General features: G+C 39.5%; 1 protein-coding gene across 4 annotated transcripts in view; it reads right to left on the bottom strand.

Moving 5' to 3' along the window:
- Positions 1-23,688, bottom strand: part of grid1a (glutamate receptor, ionotropic, delta 1a) — a 236,533-nt gene that overhangs the window by 6,742 nt on the left and 206,103 nt on the right. For all 4 annotated transcript variants that reach the window (XM_034238004.1, XM_034238006.1, XM_034238005.1 and 1 more), the window contains exons 8-13: positions 23,178-23,297; positions 15,008-15,109; positions 13,457-13,654; positions 11,017-11,347; positions 8,091-8,229; positions 1,436-1,631 (exon numbers count right to left, since the gene is read on the bottom strand). In XM_034238004.1, coding sequence (XP_034093895.1) covers positions 1,436-1,631; positions 8,091-8,229; positions 11,017-11,347; positions 13,457-13,654; positions 15,008-15,109; positions 23,178-23,297 — 1,086 coding nt within the window. The remainder of the gene's footprint in view (positions 1-1,435; positions 1,632-8,090; positions 8,230-11,016; positions 11,348-13,456; positions 13,655-15,007; positions 15,110-23,177; positions 23,298-23,688) is intronic.

The following is a 23,688-nucleotide window of genomic DNA, read 5'->3' as shown; positions in this document are numbered from 1 at the left end:
CTACACCAACAATGTTTTTTTTGTCAAGTTAAGTCTTTATTTCCGACTCCTTGAACTTGTGCCCCTGCGATGCTGGAAGTGTTTTGCACATCAATAATTTTCATGTTAAAGTAAAAGGAGAGCAACAGTAGAGCTAAATATTTGCACAGCAATTAGCATAAACATTTTGCCTACTCATTAGAGTACTTACTGAATAGCAAAACATTAGATCATTAAAACATATGAAAGCTGAAACCTTATTTATTTTCCAGCTTTGCATTTCTCTGCAAGTAGCATATTTTCAGAGACGTGTTCATGTGCTTCAGCCTGAAGCGCACATTGTGGAGAATATGTAGAACCACCCCAGCTGAAAAGCTGTCTGAACTCCTGGAGTTTTTTGTACGCACTTCTCTTGCTTTCTTCCCTGTTCTGTCCCTACATCCTACGTCTTCCGGATTGAGACTGTGCTCTAAAGAAACACAGCTGAGTAGCCTTTTCACCTCACATCTCATTAGGACTACACAGGCCTCTCAAGTTCACTGGGCTTTAATAAATAAACACGTAATGGAGAAATCACATCACCATCAAACACTGAAGTCAGAAGAATGCACATGCAGTACTTTGCGTGCTTAAAGAAAGCTGTAGTAATTCAGAAACACTAGATAAAATGGCTTTTTCTTATAAAATACACCTGGAGTTTAAAATTGGGAAAATGGTTTACCATTCATATGTCTATCTGTGCAATGCAAGCTGGCTACACTGAATGCAATTAGCTGCTCAAGTAAGACTTTTCTAGACTCTTGTTTAATTATGGATTATTCTTCATTCAGTGTTTGTAAGTGTGTGTGTGTTTTTATCTTTTAAAGGAGGATGGAGAGAAGGCAGAATGCATCAAATATTAATTCAGTTGCACACCAAGTTTTTGAGAATACTTGAAAACCCTCACAATTCGATAGATAGAATATATCGCTTTGCCCACATGCCTCCATGAATCAAGAATGGTAATTATTAAAGGGTAAGTATTATCACAGTGTCTTCTTACCTGGCGGTGAGACAGTAAAAAGCTGAATGTAATTATAATCAAGGATGTGCTCATGTCTGGCCAGATTCTTCTCTCTCTGAGCTGGAGATAAATAATATTTTAGATAATTTATTTAGAGGCATTTCCAGTTGATTTAGGGAAAAGCAATTCTTTTAACTATCTCCCTGCTTCATACCATGGATATATTTAATTTATGGGTTTCCACAGAAATGATTATTTAAATAGTTAGCACTTCAGAAAAACTGATTTGATTAATGCTGACTTTTCACATTGCATAGTCCCCCTGTGTTAGGTGAATGTTACTGTTCAATTATATAACGTTTGCAAAGAGGCCTTCAGAGGTCCAACATCAGCAACATGCATTAAAGGTGTTCTGACATCATGTCATTTATAAATAATAAAACAGATCCTCACCCGCTTGATTCCCTCTGATGGGCTGGAGACAGAGTTCTCGAAGGCGTTGTTCTTGTTGATGGTTTTCCAGAGTTCAGCGAACGTGCTGTCCTGCTCCATAGGGTTGGTCCCTTTGGCCTGGAAATACTCGTACACCGCAGAGTCCCTCACCGTCCCGTAGACCAGGTCCACCTGCTTGGACAGGTCCTGGAAGGACCTACAGTCAGGGACACATCAGCAGGTTAAGTTTAATTATTGTAAAGTACATGTATTATAAACACAGCATGACTACATCTACAGAGAGGGGTGAAGGGCTAATCAGCCATACTCTGGTACATAAGTATGGAGTGAGTTTTAAATTAATAATTACAATTGTGTTCATTAAAAAGTCATTAGCCGAATACAAACAAATCTTTGAGAGCCCATCATGTTCCAATCCAATTTAATGTTTGGTTATACTTGGATCCCAGACTGTGCCTTTACAATATCTTGTTGTCATGATACTGTGTAAATGTCTCATACCATTACTTTCCAAATGCACAAGCTGTGCATTTTAGCTGCCAAAAAAGCTGTTATTGCCTACAATATGTCCGTTTGTAAAATATAAACCTTTTCTTTGTGCACATATGAAGCAAAAAATCACAGACAAGCTTTTGGTTGAATCAGAACATATGCACTTACACAACAATTACTATAAACTGTAAAATCACCATCTTCCTTCTGCTATGAATTATGCATTTCACAAACGTTTTAGGCTTATTTAATTCCATACTTCACTCCTCACAACTTAGATCCATAAACACAACTTTTCACTGTCAAAGCATAACATACATCGACAGTCAATGTACCGGTAATTGAATTACGGTTGAGAAACAATTAAAAACCAGATGGTATCACTAATCTAGTGGATTCTTAACAGGGTTTGGACATTCCTGATGAAGTCCCACTGATGGCAGACTGACACTGACTGTAGACAATTATCAACCGACTCTTGGCTTCGCACATTTAAAAAAAATTCTAGTTTTACCTCTCTCCTGGATCACTCCATCCAATCAGTAAGCCGAAAACATCCATCTCCCTCTAGTGTACATTTGAGCCAATCACCAATCATCATCATGCTCCATCACCTAAATGAGCTGCACCTGTAGCGTGCCGCTTGCTGTTCTGATGCCGAAGCTTTCCCCAGCAGTTCACAGTAATGATGACCAGGTTAAGATACTGACAATTATGGGGTTCATCCACATGACCAGGCAATATCCTTTAATAGACTCTGCACCAAACTATAATGTCTTATCATGAACAATACTTCATATCTAAAATGCTTATTATGCAGATGCTGTGTGGGCAATAAGAACTGAGGGTCTTTTATTGTATATGTTGATTTTATTGCCAATTTTGTACAGCATCACATTTGCTAAATGCCAATGTGGTTGCAATTAGAGTTTTCTACCAACGTCATTTGAAGAGCAATCTACCCAGAAGATTACTTACCTCTTTGACTGGTATTAGGTTGATGTGTTTGACAAGCTGCTCTTTGCATTCGCTACATTTCTTGAGAAAATCAATACTAATTATAATATCAGAGTAGCAGCAGAATGTTAATATAACTAAGATTGTCTTCTTGCCAATTATCTTTAAAGTGAGATAATTGAAGAGGCTAAGATCATGATGTTCCACTAATTCAACCTTTAATTAGAAGCCTATGGTGTAGCACTGGTTGTTGGTGTTATTGTTGCATGGTCTCCTTTACTGCACAGAGTAACAAATGCTGCTTTCACTTTGTCTAACAGCTTACTTTAATGTTACTTCACAAAGTGAAGACAAAGAAACATGATAAATATTGAAAGAGATAAAGCTTGTGTAAGAACAATCATGAAAAACAATAATAGGGACATTTAGGCAAAATCAAAGTTCCATAAAATAAAATGATATTTTGCAAAGAACATTTGTCCCATATTTGTTCTTGTTTGTTTCTCAAAGCATTGTAGCCAACACTTTGATTCACAATCAATACAGTGAGGTCCAACCTGGCTCTCTGTTCATTAGCTGTAATGGCTGAACAAAGAATAAATACACACACACACACACGCACTCACACAACCCCTATTTTTCTCCCTCTGCAGTGCACAGCAGCACAGGGTTTCTAAAGAATAGTCCTCTCTTGTGCATGCCATTAATCTCCTCCGAGGTGTTATTATGTAATCAATGGGGCTAAGTGGCTGGCGCCGTTATATTTAGCTTTATAAATGAAGAATTGGCCATAGCCGCAACGATTAAAGCAACATTAAAAACTAAAAACTAAAAACAAAAGAGATCATCCAAAGAGTTCGCCTAATTATTATTAATCTATTCAATATCCTGGAGGACAAAAAAGTTATGAAAGTAATCTGACGTCTCAGTTAGGTTCATTCTCACACTCACTCAAGAGAGGAACATAACAAGTTGTATTGCCGAGTGGAAGAAACAAAACAGAGAAAAACAGTTTCACCTCCGAGGCGTAGGCGTTTTGTAAAGGCTTATTTACAGAAAGAGCAAACAAAAGGGGAAAAAGCCATGCAGTGTTTAAAGAAAGTTTCTAATATGTAAATGCTGGCACAAGTAAACTATTTTCAGATCAAGTAGTTAAATGTTCCCAGTTCACCAGCAGGGGCTTAGAAACTACAATAGGCAATCACCCATAAGCACTTACAGTAGCCAGTGGGAAGCAGGCTCTCAAACATACCATGCAATTGGTTTTAAAGGAGGTTATAATCTCTGTACATGGTGCATGCAGTAGTTCAGTGTCCTTACAATGAATTACGTGTGAAAGAAAGTTGATTTTAATAATACAAAATGTTTTGGCAATTAGAGTCAGTTTTTTAAGATTTAAATCATATCTGCAGAATCTTTCCAAGGTTTGGACATCGGATTAATGACAAACTGCAGATTCTTTCCTGACAAAGATTTGCCAACTAGGGAGTACTTTTCAGAGTTCGCCAATGTTGGAGATATCCACCCTTCTCTGTGAGGCAATTCATTGTATTGAGGATTTTTGATCGCTGCGTATAATTAAAACCTAGATTATCAAATGGATGAAAAGAGACGTTTATAGACGATATTGCCAAGAGGGATACAATGATTGAGCCTAGAAGTGAGCAGTTGGGGAACCCTCCAGGTACTGTGCATCTGGAAAGGAAGATTAAAAACGTGCTTTTTGTAATAGAGAAATTCATATTCTCACTATGTTAAGCTCTCATAGGATCAGACAGCACAACCTTTTAACCTCGACCACCACGACTCGGCACCTGTTTTTGCGGGAATTGAGTTAGCATGTCAGCACCTCAGTACCTGTCATTTTCCAAGCAAACTTACAGTCTGCTCACTTACATGCAATTAAGTAATCGGCTTTCTCCAGTAAACCAACAAACCCTGGTTTCCGCAATCGGGGATAGGGGATTAGAGAAAACTGATTTCCCCAGGTAGATTTCCTCTGGAGACGGCAGATTTCTCTGCAATGTATACGTGCAACCGGTTTTCTAATCTTCTTTTTACAAGTACACTTGTGCATGACGGGAGACTGCAGACAGCGAGAGTAACAGCTGAGTGGATGAAAGGAGAAAATATTACAGAGTGATGCGTCCTTGTGTTTAAACTGATTCCTTCCAAAGTCTTACTAAAACTGAAACTCATTTGTTGCCTGCAGGACTCTTTATGAGACGTTTCCTTTGATAAACATTTGCCTATTTGTTCAACAGACTTTTTCTTTTCTATTTGACAAATAAAATGAGTGACCCATATTTCAAAATAAGGTTAGAGATAATGGAGATCCCCTTACTGTCTTGCTGCATGTATACATCGTTTCACAGTCATAAGGTTACTAAGGTGCATGTAAAACATTTCTCAGATTACCATGTTCTCCAAGACAATGGTAAAAGCAGCAATGGCTAAACCAAACACTACATTGCCCATTCCTGCATCGGACATCCAGTCATGCTCCCATAGGAAACAGCTGCCGCCTTTTATGGAGATAGATTATGGAAAAGCTCGATTTAACCTGAGCTTTCAGTGTGTCTGTGAAAAGGAAAGGGCTTATTGCTAATTTAGTAGTTAGGGAGCAGGTTTCCTAATCCTATTCACAGTCTCGGCCACAAAAGATTGTCAAGAAATTTGTCGGCAAGTTTTACACTCTACATACATTTAGCAGTGTATTCTTCCACAAAGATCATGTTAATGGAAAGTAAGGCAGCATAGTTAATTTAAATGCACAGCTACTAAGTAAGACCTGATGCTGGGCAATTAAAAAAGTGTCTTATGCATGCTCAGCAAGAAATGGAGTATAATGAAAGGTCTCTCCTACTTAAGTTTGAAATGCTGTTTGAACAAACCTATTAATACGAAGGCTTCACGCTATGGATACAGATAACCAATAATTAGCTGCTTGTCAAATGTTCATTTATTTTTCCTGGTAAATGTAGTTTAATTAAGTTCAAAAATATACTTCAAAGAGCATTTAGTCAACACATTTAATTAAATGTTGAAATCTGTCGAATCCGTTTTTTCTATTTATTGATATGTCAATGTATTAAAACAGAAAGCCTTCAGCTGCTTGGCTGTTGTAGAAATGCCTATCAAATGTATTAAATACAAAAATATGAAATGCAATTGAGATAATTAAACTATAACGCAAGGACTCTGTCTACAGTATGTCTGTATGCCCTTTGCATATCTTGAGAAGCACACATCCTATATCCTTCATACTGTATTCATACTAATTTGGTGCGATTTGGACACGCAACCATTTTCAATATGAATACAGTTAGCGTTCTGTGCAGCAGCGTGGGGGGGGGGGGGGGGGGGGGGGGGGGGGGGGGATTCAGGGCTTTGCAGACTGTGTCGAGCACATGTCATTCAAATTGGGCTTTTATAGGCCGGGGCTCACTGACTGCAGTTTACTTTAGCTGATGAACGTTGGATGTTCTCACATTAAGTGGATGCTGGATACTAAATGAACTCTTCTTTACTTCAACACCATTCTAACATTGCGACTACATTTTCTTAAACGTTTGCCCTCTTCATTCATAATGTTACCACAGGCAAAATACCCCCTCTAATGTAATCCATTTCCTACTTTATAACCACTTTGGTTATGTCAAAGCCAGTGACTAATATGCCTATTTGGACATAATCCGCTTAGTGTATTTCACTGGTGGTTTTGACTGCGAGGACATAAGCAATTTAGCTTCATTTAATATTGTATTAATTTATGCGAAAATATTGGTCCCTTAACAGTTGATCACTTCCAGGACATTTGAAGTACAGTACCTCTCAGGTTTAGATATGCACAATGAATTTAGTAACGCCAAGGGGTGAATCCCACACAGGCTACGAGTTCTCTCTTCACAGGTGAGCTGTGTGCTGCTTAGCATGCGTCCCCTCTCCTCACATGTCCACATGTGGCTATTTGTTTAACAGAAGACGGACCCAATGCAATCAAATGCCTCTCTGGCCCTTCTTCGAGGAGCGACAGCACACCAAATTGGATTCACTGACACAAAGCATTTGGACTGAGGACAGGCTGCGGGTCAACATTTACAGAAAAAGCAGACACACCAAACACCAACTGCAGCTAATGAGAGATGCACTCAGATAAACCTTCAGACTGAGCTACAACACTTCACCTTGTTGACACATTATTAAACTGTATGATACCTCAAGATCATCAAACACCTATGTGTGTTTCCAGTAATGAAATACCCTTATATAATAAACACATCTGAATATATCCAATCAAATTATGGGGGCGTACTGTAGGGTTAGACAGAAGTGAAGTTCTCTGTGGCCTGCTACAATAGCTGCATTTTGCACAACACACCACAATCTGTGACTGCACTGTTGGCAGACATTTTACATTTTGGGTAAATAGGCACTGGCTTTAACAAACAAGAAAAACAGAAGGTCAGTTTCTGCTTCATCAATTCCGATTGTTTTGTGTGTCTTTTTTAACTCTCCATTTGACAATGTAATTGAAAGTGAGCCGAGTGCTAAATTGTTTTGAAAATCTGATCAAATAAAAAGGATAGTGATGTTAAAATACCTGTCTTTCTGTCTTAAATCTCAGTGTACAAATCATTCAGGAAGCAGATTGTCATTTTAATCTGGCGCTGACAATTGTTTCATGGCCACCAGCTGTAGGTCATATCAGCTGTGCGTAATTAATGTTAATACCGTCAGTACCTTAATAACATGCAAAATAAAACTGTCTGGCTGTTGTCAGGTGTATGTGCTCCTGTAGCAGGTGTCTGCGCTCAGCCAGAGATTGTTTACGAGGGAAAATAAAGCATCACTCTATGACTGTACAGTAGTTCCAACAACTGCAACAGAGTGGGACGTCTTCTCTCTAGTGGATTGCTTTCTGTAAATTTTTAAGGAGTCACATTCTTCCACTTGCGAAAAATTAATCAAGTTTTAAGAGAATAAATTAATTTGAAGGACTTGGATTTGTAACGAGACAGCTTTACAGTATGTACTATTCCCACTGTGACTATAATCTAAACACTACAAGTGTCATTTCTGTGTGTTGGACATTCAAGGTTAAATACCACAGAATGAAAGGACCCTAACTACAACTTACTTAAACATTGCTGTAACTAAATGTTCAAGTTGATTCCCAGTAAAAAGCTCCCATTTTGTGGCTTACCGGACAGCGTTGTCCATGCGTGACACGGTGAGGTAGGCCGCCAGGTTAGCTGTGTAGGACGAACACACAATCAGGGTGAAGAGCCACCAGCTGCCCATGACGATACGCAGAGCCACAGATCCCAGGATGGAGTCACTGCCTGTGGAAGACCAAATATAAACGCATGGGTATATTAACTAAAAGCAGACACACCCGTGGTCATAATCATAATCATCATTAGCCTTATTATGTACTGCACAGAATTGTACATACTTTGAAATGCAATCCCATTTCAGCAACACATTAGTATAAGTTATGATGCATGTCGAAGTGACAAAGTTCTATTGCTGCCAAAACGTGTAGGTGTGCGTTGTTACTATTATCAAGGTCTTGTGGACTATTTGTATTGTTTTAGTTAATTCCTTTATTGCTGTATGAGCGGGCCAAGAAACAGAAGGTTTAACATCTTGATTCCTTATGTTTTGAATGACTTTGATTATTCATTTCAAACAACTCACTGAGAAAACACACATTGATAGTTCTGTGTGTGTATTGAAGGTTGTTTCAATCAACCTCTGCTTCTTTCTTTAGGTTTAAAAAATATGGCATGCTTTATCAAAAATCCTATCATTAAATATATTCTACTTCTGAAACTCACACATTTAGATTCAACATGCCTTTTGTTAGGGAATAATTCTCCTTTACTCCTAGATATCTAACCTTTTTGTCCTTTGACGTTAATGAACAACCCCGACGTCTGTTATCTCCCTTAAGGAATGGGCTGCTCCAGCTATATGTTGTTATTCCCAGTTTATGACCGGGCAACTCTCGGTCACAAATGGTTTATGGTTTTGAGAACGCTGGAACACTTCCTTCTCGGTGTTTGTGGACTCCAAGGTGTAATCTTCGAGGCCATGAGGGTCAGACAAGTGATTCAGTGTTCCCAGATGTTTAGGCTATCTCCAGTGTTCCCAGATGTTTAGGTTATCTCCCCCACTATGTTGATTACTCTCTGTGAACCTATTAAAAGGTCTAGCAAAAGAGAGGCGCTTCAGAATTGACGTGGCAACTCTCCCGTGCAGTCAGAACCTCTGGCTGCTGTGACTTGTGATGTGAATCCTCCGGCCGATACTCCTAAATAAACCATCAGTGTTTGACATCAAAACTCCTGCTCGTCCCGTGTCTCCTTCATGAGTCGGTGACTCCCACTGCATTGCTACACAGAAGTTTCCCCCACACCTTTAAAGTACCAGCTATTCTACGTTAAAGCTAATGCATTTTTTCCTCATAATAGTCATATTTGGATATTACACTGGAGCAGTAGAACATATGCAAATGATGATTTTGTGCAATTTCTGTAACTTGTCATCACTTCTTTTCCCAAGAGCTTAGTGCAATACAAAATAATCTAGCCTCAAATGTATCTTGCCCACTTTTGTGTATTCTATTACACATCCCAAACCAATTTTATGTAAGAGTGTAGAACTTATTAATATTCATTGTTCTCCTTCTCTTTTTGATGTTCTTCCCTTCTTGTCTTTAAGCCTTTGCCCTTCCTTGTTTTCCTTGAGGGAAGAAGACTGGTTTGTCACATTAGCTTACTATTTTCATTTTCTTTCTCTGTCATATTGACTCTTTATCTCCAAATATCCAACTGCTTACGAGGTGCATGAGAAACATGTCAGCACATATTCTAATGTTGAAGAGTAAAGCTATAGAAATGTCATCTGAGAGATCCAGGAGTGTGAAATGTAATGAAAACATATTTGTCTGAAAGTGTCACAATCAACACAGCTGCGTCCTAAGGACAGTTTGGGAAAAAACTGAAGGCCTTGTCAAATGCAAAGCACTCCGGCGTCAGTCATTTTGATTACACATGGCTTTGACTGATTTCTTAAGGTCATGGAAATGTGCATGAAACTTTACTTGATCCTACACTACTGCAGCCGCGCTCTGTGGTGCGGTCTCTTTCTTCTTCAAAACACTGATTCATCTCTGTGATCAAAATGAAAAATCATTACTTTCCTCAGTTCTCCTAGACGGTTTAAGATGATTTCCTACCTCTCCCTGACCTTCTTATAAAACAAAAGAATGGCAGTCCCAGTTTGAAAAAGCGATGAGTCTGTGGGTGGACGGTTTAATCTGCATGAACATGCAGCAGAACGCCGCCAAGTGTTGGCATATTATGCTCTCTGACAGTGCCACAATATGCATCAGCAGTCAGATCCATATCAAAACCACCTACGTCACACCGAGAAAAAAATTCAATTCACTTGATTGAAACCAAAAGTGACGACGTTGGAACGCGAGCCAAAAACAAGGAGAAAAAAAGAGAAGGATGGAAGACATGGAATTTAGCTTCTCTTGAAATATAGTGGGTGTTGGGTTAAAAACGGCTCACAGGCAGAGTGCCAGACTTTGATAGATGCTGTTCAGGCTTTAACATCACTTGCTGAAGTAGTCATTTATCCAAACCGGACATACCTGGATCACCACCAGACCTAAAGATGGGATGTCTCCTTGACAAGGGCACCTTTAGAAAATGCTAGTGTGGGCATTGTGCCTCAAACTGACTCACTACTGAATCAGCATTTGTTGCATACTGACGTCCACATGTGCATTTATATTGATTGGACTCCTTTTTGTTTTGAATTGTATTTTCTTAATCCCCTGAGGTAGTTTAAAAAAAAAATGCTCCTTGTTTTTCAGCCTAAAATTAGATTTGACTATTTAACAACGGCATGGCTAGTGCTTGGTACCATATGTAGTACTGATAGAGGTCAAGAGCAGGCAGGCTTTCATTCATTCAGAAGTGACACAAATGTTTACTAGTAAGAGGTTTTGGTAGAATGAAACCCTGCCTAAGCACCAATATATGAGGAATCAGCGATTGGTAATTGGCTGTCCGTGGATTTTGTGGAGTCTGTACTAAAGTTATATCACCCACCCTGTTGCACAAAGGCACCGTAGACTATCCAGATGGCGCTCTGTAGTGATGTGGAGACAGAGGGTTGCGGGGGTCCTCCTGCAGTGTTCTGGCAGCGCACCGCCTGGATGCGCCTGAGCAGGAAGATCATGATGCCCACCACAGGGATGGCTGCGGCAATGCACGCCCACACTGCCAAGTCAAATGGTGCCAGCAAAGAGAAAATGTTAATCTTTTCCTCTGACTTGCGCATCAGGATTCCCACTGAATAGTCCAGGTAGCGCTTGCTGAAATCCACGACGCTCTCACGCTCCGGGGTGATGGTTATGGCTGAGATGGCCAAATCAGCTCTCTGTGGAAAGAGAGTCACATGCTTTAATAACTTGACATTTTAAAACGACAACATATATTTAAGACAAAGAGATGTTAGACATTGAAAGAGAGTCTAGCATATTGGACCTCCATGAGATGGTTGGTGTTATCTCATTGTTGAGTTTTTAAAATGTGTGGTTGACTTTAATATCTCCCTAGAGAAATAAACGTTGGTGACCCTGTGGCCCCTTCTCTTGTTTCTCCATCATGCTTGCTTTTCAGTTTTAAATGAGCTTCCATTTAACTTTTTCATACCCTTGTTTCTCTGAGAAGAGAAGAAATACTATTCTAAAAAGGAGCTGACACATGGTGTCTCTTCACTTGTACACTTGAGGGGTCAGAGTTCATATGGTGAGGGATTCCATGAGCGGTATGCGCCGGCCTGTGCCTTTACCTTGGACTTCTAATAGAACTGCTCGGGTCTTGATAGATTGAGTGGGGAAGTTCATGAGATCTTTCTAGAGGGTTATCAAGAATAACTTTTATCCAATGACCTTTTCCCTCTCTGTCTGTGTCTGTGTATTCTCTTGTTCCGATTAACCCAGCCAAATATTTTTTTCTTGTTTTGTGTCTATATCTACACCGGGATCCGGAGTCGAGGCTGATCCTCTTGCTGTAGTCCTGTGTCCTGGATCCTCTATCCTGAGTTCTGGATTAAGTCGTGGACTTCGGGTCGTGGCTGAACCTGTCTCTGCGGTCCTGCCTTGGGTCTCGTCATGCTGCTTCCCTGATGGCTTCCACAGGATTGTCGCTGACATCCTCGTGGATTCCTCTTCTTATTACAGACACATGCATTTCCTAACATTCGGTCTATATGCTGTAAAATGTATTATCTCTTCGATTTACACACAGCATCTATTGCACGTCTGTCCGTCCTGGGAGAGGGATCCCTCCTCTGTTGCTCTCCCTGAGGTTTCTCCCATTTTTCCCCCTTAAACTGTGAGTTTTCTCTGGAAGTTTTTCCTTGTACGATGTGAGGGTCTAAGGACAGAGGGTGTCGTTTTTCTCATACTGATATTCTGAATCAATCTGTGCTGTTATATTTGCTGTAAAGTGTCTCTACTGTAGGCTATTTTTATTATATGTACAGCACTTTGGCTCGACCAAAAATCGTTTATAAATGTGCTATATAAATAAAACTTGATTTGATTTGATAACTTGACTCCCTCCTCTAACAGAAACTATCCTTTATTCTCTGTCTTTTTCACTTAATATTCATCAAGCCACTGTTTTGACTGTCAAATTGAAAGAATATGTTTTTATTCCCAATATGAAGTAACCTTTGGATTGTTAATGCTTTGACTCGAGATTCACTTTCAGTCCACACTTTGAATTTTAAAATGCATTTATCTCTCTCTGTCAGACACAGACAGGCAATGTCTCTGTGCAAATTCATGCTCTCAGCAGGAGGAAACCCTTTTGATTTTCTGACACAATGATCCTTCATCATCATTCTGTCATCTGCTCAGTACGTTGTTGACTTTGAACCTAATAACTATGGAGATAATTTGGCCTACGTGAAGGTTTCAATAATGGAGTGCTTTCTTTTAAATCTTGGAATTAGGTCCACATTTCTTCTCCTATCTGCCTTTTCTTGATATTTTATGTGGAAAGATATGTGTGACCGTGTAGAGTATGTACCTTGAAATGTCCTAAATCTTCAACAGAAAAGTTAATTAAATCACCTTTTATGAAGATATCACTGTACATTAGATAGAGTTCATAAAACTGAGATTGATATAATTAATTTAGTCGTTATGTCTAGGAAAACGTCTAAACTTTTATTTCCATCTTAGGGAGTTCAGTTCCTATTATCATTATGAACTATAACAGCTTTGGTTATGGTCTCAAACTTTTCTCAGTGTCTGAAATGCAGAAATCAGACCCAGATAAATTGATTTGTGATGTCACCCACGGGAGGAAAAGGCAGTTGGCCCCTGCAATGTTTGTCTAATCTTTCCCCTTCCTCTGAGCCATATCATTTGGAAACTATTTCAAAACAAGACAATGTGGACTGACTCCCAGAAAAAAATGATTTGGACTGAAATCTGGTAATTGATTGACAGAGATATAAAGAAAACACACTGACCTTGCCAATGAGTTCTCCAATCATGCCATTCCAGGATCCATTAGGGAGAGCTGAGCCATACTTCCCGTCTCTCACTTGGTAGATGTCATACTTGAAGCCCAGGACCTTTGCCAGGGTGTCCAGGACATCAATGGAGAAGCCCTTGTATCTCTTGGGTTGGCCCAGAATATTCTCTCCCACCATCACAAAAGGCTCTTCCTGTTTGAAGGAAAAGTGTGCCTTTTGTAGAAGACATTACTGACAAAGATAATGCTGAGGAAAGTGAGTGTGTGAGGATTTTTGTTTAAGCCTGCGATTTATCCTCAAACTTTGGAAAGAGTAGAGTATGTGCACTTCATCACAGGCACGTCATTTATCACGATGCACCATAATCTCCTCTGGGCCAGTTTGGCCACCGAAGCGAGGACACATTCAGTCATCTTAAGAACTTTAGGGTGACACCTTTATGAACAGCATCTGAGGTGATCTAAGTTAAACTTCATCTTAATAAAAATAGTTTCCTCAGTAACCGTTGACCTGTAACACATGGCGCCATGGCAATTGCTATGGTTCATCAGCGTGGAAATTGCCATTTTAAATACATTGCACCCAGCCATGGTTCTTCTTTATGGTTTAAAATGTCAGGGCAGAATTAAAAGGGTGAAGGAGGAGTAAAGAGAGCTGAGGAAGACAGAGGAGAGGGACATAGAAAGACAGGGGGGTGTTAAAGTGGGCAGGGGAAAATGACTTGATTAAGTGACACTGCCAGGGGAGAACCGAGCAGAACGTATGTGAATAAATACGGTGCAGGTAAATCATGTGTGAAGAAGAGGGAAAACGAAGAGAGAGCGAGGGAAGTGACTGCCTCTGCTAGAATTGGTAAAGATAGTTCAAGAAAAACTGCTGCTCTATGGGATTGATTTTAACGGCCTTTTGTTCCTCTAGATTCGCAGGACAAGATGGAAAAGGTGACCTAAAACTCCCTCTTCTAAGTGAGAAAAACAGTGTAAAGTATAGATTAGTTGTCTAGTTCTGCAATTTCCTGTGTTGTCCTTATTGGTCCTCCACCTTACTTTGATAACAACTTGTAAAATCCGGTAGAACTAAGCAAATGTTTTATCACAGTAAATTATCAAATAGAAAAACCTGTTTCCAACTCAACTGAGGTAAGAAAGGGGCAGTTCTTTAAGACTATAATAAGATAATTATTTACCGCCATGTTTTGTAAGAATCTCTGCTCTGCTTGCTGCTTTATACTTTTATTAACTCATTATTTATTATAAAAAATCTGCAGGGAATTGTAAGTGTCATTAACAGTGGCTAAAAGTCAATCATAAAAAAGGCAAAGTACTTTGTTATTAACCAATTAATTCATCAGTCATTAAAGTACAATTGACAGTATCATGTTTCTTTGAGTGTGTAGTTCACTGAGAAGCTATTGTTTAATCAGTGGGTGTAAAGAACCACGTAATAGATGTGTTGGATGTTTGTACTGGGGTGTTTGTTTTCTTGCTCAGATATTTGCCTACTCAGGTCAAGTGTTAAAAGACTCAGTATACTCCCACAACTTACCAGTAATGTTACAATCTTCAGCGTCACTCCTTGCATGCCGCTCTCGATGCGATTTTCCTTTAGGCTACCATTCATACCACGAGTGTTGTCCCAAGACGCCAGCTAATAGGGAGAAAAAAAAAAGTCAGATGATAAAAAATTGATAAAAACGGGGCGGTTCCCTGAGAGACAAAAAGGTGACAAACACCTTATTAGTAAACATTGAATTGCAGTAAAAAAGTAAGAGAAATATAAGTAAGGTATCATCATGTCCTGCATTTTGTGTGACAGTCTTTGCTGAGCCACACATGTTTTTTTTAACATCTGAGCTAGTTACCAAGACAACAAGCACTGGCCACTAGTATGCTATTAGGACCCTCTATTCAAGCTCCTCCACTAAGTGCTGCGATGTATTGTCCCTCTTTGTAGCAATGATAGTATGATTAACCAGTAATCATAAAGATGGAGGTGGTGATGAGTGGAAGGAGCAAAAGTACAATAATGATGATGAGGACTTTAAATAGGTCATACTTATAATACCAATTCAGACTAAAAAACAAGTACAAAAAGTAACAGAGTGTTTTTTTCTTTTCTTTCTTGAACCAGTCCCTTCTTTAAAACTCTCTTTCCGCACTGTCAAGGTTTTGAGCTATGTCTGAAGTCGTGAAGCCAATGTTTGTTAAATTCTTAATCAGTGCTGCAAGCAGGACAAGGATTCTCAAGGATTCGACAAATCATTTGGGGTGGTCAATGAGATTTGAGCTGACAGGACAAGAATGGTGGCTCCGGGCCAAACGACAGACACTCTGGCCCCCACAGCCCTCCCTCAGCCTACAGCACACATGCCTCTTCTACAGGAGCCCCCTACAGATGATGTTCCCACATATACACGCTCTACTCAATTTGAAGTGAGAAATGTATGTTTTGTTTGTATTGAGATTAGAATTCTGGATCATTGTGGTCTTCTGAATAAATGGATGTTTTGCAATTACTTGTTATGACCTGTTACCTGTCATTTCTATTCAGTTAACTAAATAGTATCATATATTTCAATGTGTCCCTCCTCCGGTCCCCCTCCTCCCACCCTGCTGGTCCTAGTTTTGTGACCCTAACCCTAACCCTAGTTTTTGACGTTTCGCCTTGAAATAAAGGATTTTTCAGTGTTATCTGCGTTTGGGTCCTGCTTGCTTCACTCACCGTAACAAATGCTTAAAGACCGCTGGCTCCACGAGAAGATATTAAGTAGAAAAAGGTAGCAGAGATCAAAACTGGGAGCAGCAGTAGAGATATTATAACGTTTTACAATCCCATCACAAGTCCAGCACTTAACTTTGAACTCTTGCTTCTTGAAATGTTAAGGTTACTTTGCTCTCTTGCCTGATTTGGCCTAGGCAGTTTGGTTTGAGCCTGAAGTGGAAATATCAGAGCCAAACAACTGAGCAGATTGTCTTTTTGTATTTTAAAAGAAGATTTTGTATTCTAGTGATGTTCCATTTGGGGATATTGATGAGAAAACAAAGTGAACAAACATGAATCTCTGTCACCATTTGCAAAGGCAAACAATTATACAATCAAGAGGAAACAACAATTACTATAGACACACAAAGCAGCAACACATGATTTCAACTGTGAAGGAAATAGAATCATAAGAGGGAAACACTTCACTATTATTTATCTATTTTGTTATTCATACACCATCTGCAGAGCATGTGGTCCTCCACACACTCAGTCTCAAGAGTTATTCTGCTATGTATAACCACAAACTGCTACTGTATCATATTTATAACCTTGCAGCTTGTGTTCTATACATTTTCCTGAATAAGGATGTCACTCAAGAAATGCATTTTCAAAGGGTCTCTATCTAAGCACTGTGTATGTCAACGATATGAAGATCAGTTAGTCGTGGAGCTGTTCATTGTAAACATAACATAAGGTTAGGCCCTATGTATTCACATCCCTTTGTTTACCTAAAAGCTGCCCTTCAATTTGCACGGAAAACTATGTTGATATTCTGTAGCAACTAAGGTACGTTTTAGTTGTAATAGATTGTCTACTTGTTCATCTGTGTATGCGGATAAATGAGACTGTGTAAAGCCACAGCGGTTCGCGTGTTCGTGTGTGCGCGCGTGGGACAAAATGTCAGTCTCCAGGGGGGGGACTATTTTCTCCATGAGCAACTTCGTCCTCAGTGAAAAAACAATGTCCGCTCTGTAAACTGAAGAACACTAAAGAGGAACACTTCTACTTCACAGAGCCTTGCACAGCAGCACGCTACTTGGAAGGTCACAAACAAAACATACAGCCGAGGCAAAGCGCATGCATATGAACGAGTAACACTTCACTGGACACACTGTGATCTTTACCCACCAGATTTTCAAGGACATGACTCTAAAACAGGTTTCATACTTCTACTGAGAACGGATGTATTTTATAAAAATATATACTAAAAGATACAAGAAAGAAAAACACCACATTTCTTTAAAAAAAGGCTTTTTGAGCTTTTCCCCTGGTTCTTTCTTTTTGAAGTGTCAGCCTCATGAGGATTTAGGTTTAAGATAATCTTTGTATGAATATGTATAGTATCAGTATCCAAGAGCGTACCCAATGTAAGTAAGACCAACACATTCAGTTGTTTCCTCCTTTCTCATATATGCGTTTTTGTATCCTACAGCACAATAGAGAATATCATACTTTAATGAGATTTTGTAATATTTCCAGTTTGAAAGTTGCAAGAATATCAGGACTGCCATTAAGTTAATGGTGACAATTCTCAATGCCATAAAATGATCATCTGTAATGGAGCTGAGCAAACGCCAATGACCACTTAGAAATGACAAAGGGAGTCAAATGGCCTAGGATTCCTAGTGCCACAATTACAGTATCTCCTAAACATCGTGCAGGTAGAACTCTGTTCCCTTTCATGGAACCATTTAAGCTGCATCATTATGAATACCCATCCACAGTTTTCACACAGCTATTCTGTTTTTGTATTATTCCTCTGCTAGTTCAGTACCTCAGGACTAGGTGCTTACATATTGACAAGCCCATCATGCGACTGAGCTTCTTATTGACCCACACTCCTTTGTCTGACAAGCCAACTGGATTGAAAAGACTGTGCAACCTTGTACTGTATGTGTGAGTGCGTTTTGAACAAGTGTGTATATCAAACTTTAATCGCCTGCCTTATTTACCACCTATTAATAAATGCTTCATCTGCTTCATCTTTATTTCTTCTTCCTCTATCTATCTATCTATCTATCTATCTATCTATCTATCTATCTATCTATCTATCTATCTATCTATCTATCTATCTATCTATCTATCTATCTATCTATCCATCCATCCATCCATCCATCTATCTATCTATCTATCTATCTATCTATCCATCTATCCATCTATCCATCTATCCATCTATCCATCTATCCATCTATCCATCTATCCATCTATCCATCTATCCATCTATCTATCCATCTATCTATCTATCCATCCATCCATCTATCTATCCATATATCCATATATCCATCTATCCATCTATCTATCCATCCATCTATGTATCTATCCATCCATCCATATATCCATCTATCCATCTATCTATCCATCCATCCATCTATGTATCTATCCATCCATCCATCTATTCATCTATCCATCTATCTAGTTGTCTGTCTTTCAGTCTGTTATGAAACATGAGTCAGGATTCCCTTCACACCACTGTCGCATAGTAAGTTAAGAGTAAACACCTGAATACAATCAAAATATGAGAGAGAAGGAAACGAAACAAAGTGTTCATCCTTGTTTGAAAATAGAATCACTAAAACAAAACTATAAGAAATATGTAGCCATGATAATTAAAGTGTTCCCTGATCACATTAAACAGCATTCATTTTGACGTTGATTCAAAAAGACTGCATGCAAGACATGAACAAAAAAATACAGACAGAAAGAGAGCCGAGCTCTGAGCTTAAAAAGAGCGTTGAACTGAAGTGATCATACACACTTGCCAGTTATAATAAATAAGTGAACTTTACACTCAAAATGTCTTCATTCACCTCATAAAGTCAGAGCATCAAAGTGCAAGTACTGTAGGTGAAGTGCATTTTAGGTGAACTTGATGATGATGATAGGCTGGGTAACATTTGTTCAGCTGTTTTCATGATGGATTGGATCACATGAGAGAGAATTCATCAAGAGGTGGAAAAATACTGTGCACTTTTCATCCTATTACTTGAGAATCACAAGAGGATTAATTTTTAGAAGGAACAACCATAAGTGGCTTCTGCCACTTAAATGCTTTCCTTTGAATGTGACTGGGAGAAAAGGCAATTCAAACATAATTACAGTTCAACATAATGCAGTTTTACCAGGTTGCAAAATGGTTCTGTCTTTCACTTGATGTTCTTGGTCGAATGCACTTATTGTAAGTCGCTTTGGATAAAAGCGTCAGCTAAAGGAAATGTAATGTAATTGTCTGCATCGAAAAAAATTGAACCGACATATACTGTTTTCTACACGGCTAAATTGGAAATGGATATATGGCATGTAAAATACTAGCTGTTGCCTCACAGCACTTTTCTTTATCTTCCCGCAGGTGAAAAATCTAAGCAGGCAGGGGAGGTTTAAAAAAACTGTGGGAGCCAGAAAGTTAGTTTTAAAAAAGCTGGCAATCTTAGTGCTGACAAATTAATCATGGATCAACTGCCTTAATAACCCCCTCCAGGTCTATTGTTGGCAAGAGAGAAGTGCCCTTTGGACACTATTTAATGCCATTTCAGCTTCATGAGCCAGTGGAATAGGGCTGAGCAATAGGACGAGTACATCAGCTATGAACAACTGCAGCTCGGTTGACACAACATTCAATTGGGCACATGGAGCTAATACTGTATGACCTTTACCCATCAACTATCACTGGTTGAAGGGCTGATTATTGGCCGTTAAGAAAAATGTGTCATATCATCCAAAGTGGCCAATTGCAACCAAGTGTGACTGTAAGGTCTCCTCTGGCATCACAGGTCTAAATGTGAGAAGGCTCTGGTCTGGGGGGGGGGGGGGGGGGGGGGGGGGGGGGGGGGGGTATACTTGCACAGGTTCTCATGAGTTATTATTTAAATCTGGTAAGGATCTTGCCTCCAGATGTACCAGATTTATGCTGTAGATGATAAAGCCGTTTTAGCTGCTTCAGAGAAAATATGCATGTAAAGAGCAGCACAAATTGCAGACTCCTTTAACTATAACATTAAAGTGACAATGGCATCATAGCTAACTGAATAATATATTTTAACTTTTAACCCTAAGGGTGTATTTCACTTTTTCTATTTTGAAGGTTAATGGCACAGTCGCATGTCTCAGACAGCCAGGCTATATATTATTTCCAGCACAGGTGAGGCTATTTTGAAATGCTGTCATATAACATGTGTGGTAATATACCCTCTAAAATGAAAAATGTATTTTTCATGCGGCCACAAAATGGAATGAGGGACATTTGGAGCTTCCCTATTCAAACACTGTGCACAACATCAGGCAGACAAACATCATTAGGATGATACTTTTTTGCTCAAGAATAGTGTAAATACAACCAAAAATGTGACTTTAAATATGACTATGATGCCAGCCCTACTACAGTATGTGGACACATTTCAGAGATAACTACTGCATGAGGCATGCACGATGCCAGGCTAGGAAGAACAATTACATTCAAATGAATTACTTTTCTCTATGAAGAGCTTTGTGTTAGCTGGAAGTCATTAGCAATATCTGCTTAGAGATGAGCTGACACATCAATAAGAGCAAACTGGGAAACCAAAACAACAACAACAGCATCGATCACTCTGCTGCAGCCCTGGATGGTGGAGAAAACTCACAGTAGCCATCCAGGAAATAGTATTTCAGTCTTCATTACAGTGTCTAACCAGAAAGACGCCTCATCTAAGAGCCATCAGGCTGGGGAGAAAATGGACTGAATGCAGATAAACGATGATGGAGAGGGAGGGAACCAGGGATAGAAAATGGAGAGAAAGGGTTAGGAAAGAAGAGAAGAGGGGAGCAGGGGGGAGAGGATGGGACATGAGATGAAAGGAAAAGATAAAAGAGGGGTGAGAGGAACAAAATGAGGATGGCTCTGAGGGGTGAACGTGGTTCGGGGGGGATGAAGGACGACTTGCAATCACTGTTACCCTTCACTCGAGAAAACACAGACCTGACAACATGACATTTTATATTAGTACATTGCAGAGGACCATGTCATGGTGTGGCTGAATGTATATAAACTTCCTATTATAGAGAAACAGGGAGGAGAGATACATGAATTTGTGTCTGTTTTCTCACCGTAATGGTTCTGCCAAGTAGTGGGCAGACACACGGATAGACATGCCAGGTAATGAACAACAGCACTGAATGCATTTGGCATCCCATTATCTGGCCTTGCTGTCCCCTTCTGCCTCTAATGCTTTTGAGAAACAAGCTCCGCATGTTAGTTTGCTCCCTGGCCTCTGCTTTCTGTTTGTCTGGCAGCATGCTCTTAGTGTCTGAGATCCAAAACAGTGTGTACAATACATGTTTGTGTGTTAACATGCTGTAAGGCTCAATTGCACAGTATGTATCTGTTTCTTCCTGTGTGTGTGTGTAAACACATGGGATGGCACTGTGAGTAGTGCATCACTTCCTAGTTAATGCTAATGGCCACATTATGATGAATTGGCTTCATGATTTCAGTTAGGCTGAGTGGTAATCTTCATTACCGCTTCTGGTCAGTCCTGCTCTACATAGATTGCTGAGAAACTCCATTTCTCTTCATTCTGCAAGAAGTCCCTGACTGAATCAGGACATCCACAGCGACAAACAAATTACAGCTATGTGAAGAGTGCATAAATAATGCTCTCACCGCCTCACTTCAGCTCTGCAACACTCATAGATCAGACATCTCTCTCAGTTAAGACTTCATGGGTCGGCTCATAAGGCCTGCTCATTATTTTAAAAATGTCTTTACTCAACACAAACAGATCAAACATTCTCTGATAATCAAAGCCAAAGTTGCACGTTTTGTTTTTGATAAAAAACGAACACACCAAGTGTGGAAGTACAGTTAAGTCTCAGGTCGTAATGATACACTTAATGCAGGATGGTTGGTGTGATGAAAAACAAGATTAAAGCAGGCTGATCTGGTTAATTTAAGCGCTCCAGTAGAGGGCACCCTGATACCTGACACCTCACTGTCAAATGGTAATCCCTGCCACCGTAGTTCTCAGGGATCAGAGAACCGCTGATTCCAATCCTACCAGTATGTTTATTTTTGCATTCACCTGACACCCCAGAAAGTACCAAAATACCAGTAGAGCTCTGTATCCTGAGGATTACGATTCAGAAACAGTGGTCTATAAATAAAATGCAAATGCAAAAACAAAGAGTTAAAATCCTTTCTCCAGTTATTGTTCCATACAATGGACTCAAGATTCCTCCTGCAGGTCTTTTTACCTCCCTTGTTATAAATCAGCCTCACTTGGCATGTACTGTGAGTGTCAGATAGGAACTAAAACCTGCAGGACAGCAGTTCTTAAGGGCAGGAATTGAGTACCTACACTTTGCAAGGGACCTCTGAGAAAAAAAAGACAAATAATTGTATTTCCCTCTTATTTCTCTCCTTAAACAGTAAGTGGTCACATTGAGACAATGTCTTAGAAAAGCTTTTTCCATCAGTAGTTTCACAGTACCTGCTGTTCCTGAAACACCTACATAATGGACAGTTATGTAAGTCTGTGCAAAATCGCATCTACAGTACCAACAAAAAGCTTCTGAGTAAAGTTCTGTACAGAGGCTCCAATCCAATGGTCTGTGGTCTAATGCATACAGTATATAAGTGTGAGAGGGCACAGTCGCTTAGCTTTTCGAAATGAGAAAGGCGGGGCACCCTGCTGCGGAATACATTACGCTAACAAATAGAACAGCAACATGGTTCTTTCTGACACACTGAAAGAAAACAATGGACCACTGTTACTGAACATCTGAGTTAGTTACTAAGGTAACAACGAAAAACCATTGGCATATCATTCATCATTTTCTAATTAATAGTTAGGAAATGATGAATGATGAATGATGAATTGTATGTAAAACAAATCTAAATGTAAATAGTAAGTGTCCCCTGAAGTTTCCTTTACTTAAACAAAACATATATATATATATATATATACAATTCTGGACTCACCCGTTTTACATCTTTCCCAAATGTCTCACTGTAGCTGGTTCCAAGAATCTCAAACTGCACATGGGGATTAGAGCCTTCAGTTCGGAAGTCCATCATTCCTGTCAGGCCACTGATCCGTCCCTGTAGCAACAGCGAGCAGAAAATAGTTACTACGTGTGGATGTCACAACACAGGAGCAGTAGCAGTGATAGTGTTCTTGTTTTTTTTACCCTTACTGTTCAAAAGGTTTGGGCAAATAAGAATAGCCTGCAAGCATTAATCAGTACATTAATGAAACCCCTTTGTGCAGTCTAGTTAAATTAACAGTATAGACTGACATGAAGGGGAAGATAAACATCAATTATACCACATGATATATGCAAATTCTAATTTTTTGGCTGAGACGGGAACAAATCAATAAAATAGATTAGTGTAACACAACAATACGACAAGAGCACTCTTTCTCTGTTTCTTTATTTCTTTATGCTCTGCATGGTTATGTCACACTTGAGATTAAAGCAGCGTGAGTCAC

This window comes from Gymnodraco acuticeps, unplaced genomic scaffold (genome assembly GCF_902827175.1).
Source record: "Gymnodraco acuticeps unplaced genomic scaffold, fGymAcu1.1, whole genome shotgun sequence".
In the NCBI taxonomy this organism is placed as follows: domain Eukaryota; kingdom Metazoa; phylum Chordata; class Actinopteri; order Perciformes; family Bathydraconidae; genus Gymnodraco; species Gymnodraco acuticeps.
The sequence above is the reverse complement of the archived record's forward strand: the minus strand, read 5'-3'. Positions and strand labels throughout refer to the sequence as shown.